Genomic DNA, 5,036 nt, shown 5'->3' with positions numbered 1-5,036 from the left:
AGCGCTGCTTGGCGGCGCTGCTCCCGCCCTGGGAGAGGACACCAGCGCTGACCGCTGGGGACGAACGGGGGATTTCTGCCTAAACTTTTGTCACCAACTCTTCTCGAAAGCAAATACTCGAGCCAAGTCTTGCTGCCGCTGAGAACCCAAGTCTCGGGCAGTCCGGGAGAGCTGCGAATCAGGCGCCGGCGCCGCGCTCTGGGAGGACCTAGGACTCTGTTCCGTGACTCGGGGATGGCGGCCCGAGCGGCGCCGCCTTGAACCGGGTCGCATCTCCAGCCCCTAAGGAGGTGGCTGGCGGGAGTCGGGAGCTGCGAGGAGGGAGGGTGTGGGACAGGCAGAGGAGGAGGGTAGCGCGGCGAAGGGGAGGAGCCGGGGCGACAGACGGCGGCGCGCACCAACCCCGAGCGGGCTGGCAGGAGCCGCGCAGAGGCCGGCCCGAGCGCGTTGCAGGCGCCCGGCGTAGGGGGAGTCGGGTAGCAGCATCCTCCCGGGCGCCGCTTTAGTGCGGCCGCGGCGGGGGCTTCCTCTGCCTCGGGACTTCGTTGGGCAGAAGCAGCCTGTGCTGGGAGAGGGTCCCGCTCTTTTGCCTCTAGCTACGTGTCCAGGGTCCTCCTGGGCCAGTCGGCGGCCACGGAGCTCCGGGGCTCGCCTGAGCCGCCTGCCGGGACATCCTCCGGGTGATGGAAGAAGCAGCGGCGGCTGCGGGGCCGTGCTGTACTCTATCCGCCGCCGCCGGAGAGATGGGAAGGTTCGCTATGTGGAGGCCCAGAGCGAGAGATGGAGAGCCGATTAGCCTAGAGCTGGGACGAATATAAGCCACCCCGCACCATCGCCACCAGCCTGCTTCGTGCCCCAGAGCCGGGAGGGAAGCTGCGGTCCCAAGAGACTCCGGGAGACGTCGCTGGAGCCGGGACGCGCCGCGCTCGCTGGAGCGCAGAGCAGGGATCTGGGCCCGGTGAAAGTTTCCCCTCCCGAGCTGCAGGGCGCCCGCTGCCGGGAAACTCTGCCTAGGGCTAAGGCAGCGGAGTCCCGCGGCTCCCTCGAAGGCTCGAGGACCCCCGGCAGAAGAGAACCGGATAGAAACCGAGGAGAGTGCTAGCCGGACAGTCTGCCGGTCGGAGATCCGGGGACGCTCTGGGGGCGCACCCGCTGCTCCAGGTGAGTGTGGGAGCCCGCAGACCAGAGGGTGGGCGTTACTCAGGCGGAGGAGGCATCTGAGCGGGAGACTAGGCTCACCCCTTGACTCCGCTTCCCCTCGCAGGTCCTTCTCGGAGCCGCTGCCATGGGAGAGCCAGCCCTGGGCGCCGGGGACCAGCCGCCTCTGCCGCCGCGCCCGCCTCGGATCGGCGGCCCCAGTCCCGGCGCCCGCAGCCGGCCTGCAGCGTCCCCCTCCCGGGCTGCAGGACCGCCTCCGCCGCGCCGCCGGCCCCGGCTGTGCCTGTGATGAGCCGCAGCTCACCGCGAGCTCTGCCCCCGGGCGCGCTTCCCCGGCCGCTGCCGGCCGCGCCTGCCGCCGTGCAGCGGGCCCTGCTCCCGCCGTGGCCCCGGCGCGCAGGACGCCGCTGGCCTGCGTCCCCGCTCGGGATGAAGGTGTTTCGCAGGAAGGCGCTGGTGCTGTGCGCGGGCTATGCACTGCTGCTGGTGCTCACTATGCTCAACCTCCTGGACTACAAGTGGCATAAGGAGCCGCTGCAGCAGTGCAGCCCCGACGGGCCTCTGGGTGCCGCGGCGGGGGCGGCCGGAGGCGGTTGGGGACGGCCGGGGTCGCCTCCTGCAGCGCCACCCCGCGCTCACCCGCGTATGGACCCCCGAACCCCATACCGCCCTCCCGCAGCCGGCGTGGGGCCAGTTCCCGCAGCCGCGGTGGGGGCTGTAGGAGCCGCGGCCTCTCCAGGCAATGGCACTCGAGGCACCAGGGGTGGAGGGGACAAGCGGCAGTTGGTGTATGTGTTCACCACGTGGCGCTCCGGTTCCTCCTTCTTCGGCGAGCTCTTCAACCAGAACCCTGAGGTGTTCTTCCTCTACGAGCCTGTGTGGCACGTGTGGCAAAAACTGTACCCTGGGGACGCGGTTTCCCTGCAGGGGGCAGCGCGGGACATGCTGAGCGCTCTCTACCGCTGCGATCTGTCGGTTTTCCAACTGTATAGCCCCGCCGGCAGTGGGGGGCGCAACCTCACCACTCTGGGCATCTTTGGGGCAGCCACCAACAAGGTGGTGTGTTCCTCGCCACTCTGTCCCGCCTACCGCAAGGAGGTCGTCGGGCTGGTGGACGACCGCGTGTGCAAGAAGTGCCCACCTCAACGCCTGGCACGCTTCGAGGAGGAGTGCCGCAAGTATCGCACGCTAGTTATCAAGGGCGTGCGCGTCTTTGATGTGGCTGTGTTGGCACCGCTGCTTCGAGATCCAGCCCTGGACCTCAAGGTCATCCACTTGGTGCGTGATCCTCGTGCAGTTGCCAGCTCCCGCATCCGCTCGCGCCACGGCCTCATCCGGGAAAGCCTACAGGTGGTGCGAAGCCGGGATCCGAGAGCCCATCGCATGCCCTTCCTGGAGGCCGCTGGTCACAAGCTGGGTGCCAAGAAGGAGGGTTTGGGTGGGCCAGCAGACTACCATGCTCTGGGCGCAATGGAGGTCATCTGCAACAGTATGGCCAAAACGCTGCAGACAGCCCTGCAACCCCCTGACTGGCTGCAGGGACACTACTTAGTGGTGAGGTACGAGGATCTGGTGGGAGACCCGGTTAAGACCCTACGGAGGGTGTACGACTTTGTGGGGCTGCTGGTGAGTCCCGAAATGGAGCAGTTTGCCCTGAACATGACCAGTGGTTCGGGCTCCTCCTCCAAGCCTTTCGTGGTGTCAGCTCGCAATGCCACTCAGGCCGCCAATGCCTGGCGGACTGCGCTCACCTTTCAGCAGATCAAACAGGTGGAGGAGTTTTGCTACCAGCCCATGGCAGTTCTGGGTTATGAGCGGGTCAACAGCCCTGAGGAGGTCAAAGACCTCAGCAAGACCCTGCTTCGGAAGCCCAGGCTCTGAGGGGTTCCCAAGAGATCTGAGGCCCTCTGGAGACACCCACAAAGAGGATGGTGTGTTTAAACAAACACAGCCCAGACCCAAGCTGAGGAAGCCCACATATTCTATTATAGATATATAATATAAATAACCACACAGGCACTTGCTGTCAACGTTTTGAGTCAGTGAATTTCAAGGAACAGCCTCAACACACACACACACACACACACACACACACACACACACACACACAAACACACACACACACACACCTCAGAAAAGGCAAGACTTGAAAGTTCTGACAAATTGCCCTGTCCTCCTGTCTCCTCTCCCCTTCTCATTCTCTCTCCCTCCTCCCTTCCATATTGAAGTGGAATGTTGATAAATCAAGTTCCAGTAACCCAAATCTTGTTTACAAATTTTTTGTGGTATCTGTGAATGTGTAAGATTAATTTGGATGTGGGGTGGGGTGGGTGGAGAATGGTCCCAGAGCCACAAGCCCCCACCGGGCTGGTAAACCCAAGGAGGCATTCTTCAAAAGTAGACTTTTGTGTAAACAGCAAAGGTTACGTGTGAGTATTAATAAAGAAGACAATAAATAATATTCCTTTTTTATATGTGCCTCCGTTACTCTGGATTTACCAGCGTTACTTGTCCTTGTAACTTCAGGTGGCCTCTGCTCCCCTCCTCACCCTACATTTCCAGCCATCTACTTGGGGGACTGCTAAGCTAAGAGAAGCCTTTGTAATAATGTGTTTCATGTGTTGTTCTCACATGTAAACCATAGTCTGCCAGGTGCCTAGGACTGGAACCAACCTTCTACAGGAAACCAAGCAGGACAGAGAAGAGAGCACACACTAGTCTCCTGTTCAGCTTTGAGTAGAGAAAGGAAGAAACAAGCCCTTGAGATTTGAAGGCATTCGGTTTTGATTACTACTGTATTGTGAATTGAGACAGGGTACCTTGAAGCAGAGACTGGTGTTTTTGTTCTGAAGTTGGTTCAGAAAAAAAGAAAATAGAAAATTTAAAGGCATATAATTTTTTTTTTAAAGTTCTGATGACTAGAATACAAGTTTCAAAATGGAGTGGATACTTGGTGGTGGTGGCAGCAACTTCTGTAGTTAGTGGAATGACAGAAACATCTCTTTGGAGTGTTTTTGTCTTTGACACAGTATCCGGAGGCATATTTAAAGCCAAATTTTAACTGAGGACTGGAGGAGGACTCACAGGTTTTCTTTCCTCATGCCTCATCTAAACTAATAACACTAAAGGACAGGAATTTGAAATAGTTTGCTTGGGATTTGGGGTGTCCTGGAGATAGGAAGTTCTCTTTATTTCCTAAAGGCAAAATTTCAAAACAAAGTATGTCCTGCAGACAGTGGAGGATTTTAGCTAAGAACTTTTAGATACTAAAAGGATTCTGAAGAAGAAATAAAAATGGATTAGTGTGTAGGACTTTGAGATTTGGTATTTTTCAGTGAATTTCCCAGCAGTGGTTATGATACTCCTATGTCCTGAACTCATATTGTGCTGAAGTATTCTGTATGGTGTCATGTTACGATAAATTATGAAACCCAAATAGGAAAAACAGACAGTATAGTTGTATATTGTATATTATATTAAATACGGTACACGTTCAGTATTCTCGCAGCTTTATTTTACAGTAATTTATTATGAGATTCTGGAAAGCCAACAAATGTGGGTTGAGTGCTGAGGACTTTATTAAACAAAGATAATATGTACATAGGAAATGTTTTAACATGAAGTGATCCTTGAGTTTAATTATCATTACGATGTGAAATCCAAGATGAAGAAGCACATTTTTTAAAAGAACGGTGTATTGGAGGGGTTATTTCCTGATCTCCCGAGGTTGTTCCCATTTCTTGCTACTGAGCTAGACTGCTACACTCATCAAGACTTCATGGTATGTTTACGGTAGTGCCTTCAGCAGCAAGGGGTCTTCGTAAGAGCCCTAATTTAAGAATACTTTAAAATTGAACAAAATAAATATTAATGTGGGG

General features: G+C 56.4%; 1 protein-coding gene across 1 annotated transcript; it reads left to right on the top strand.

Moving 5' to 3' along the window:
• Nucleotides 1–362: 362 nt before the first annotated feature.
• Chst2 (carbohydrate sulfotransferase 2) lies at nucleotides 363–4,654 on the top strand. Its single transcript, XM_036192908.1, has 2 exons — nucleotides 363–1,161; nucleotides 1,265–4,654. The coding sequence occupies exon 2, from the start codon at nucleotides 1,447–1,449 to the stop codon at nucleotides 3,037–3,039; it is 1,593 nt and encodes a 530-aa protein (XP_036048801.1). The 5' UTR covers nucleotides 363–1,161; nucleotides 1,265–1,446; the 3' UTR covers nucleotides 3,040–4,654.
• The last annotated feature ends 382 nt before the right edge of the window (nucleotides 4,655–5,036 follow it).

This window comes from Onychomys torridus, chromosome 7 (genome assembly GCF_903995425.1).
Source record: "Onychomys torridus chromosome 7, mOncTor1.1, whole genome shotgun sequence".
NCBI classification, from domain to species: Eukaryota; Metazoa; Chordata; class Mammalia; order Rodentia; family Cricetidae; genus Onychomys; species Onychomys torridus.
Note: the sequence above shows the minus strand (reverse complement) of the source record. Positions and strands in the feature narration are given on the sequence as shown.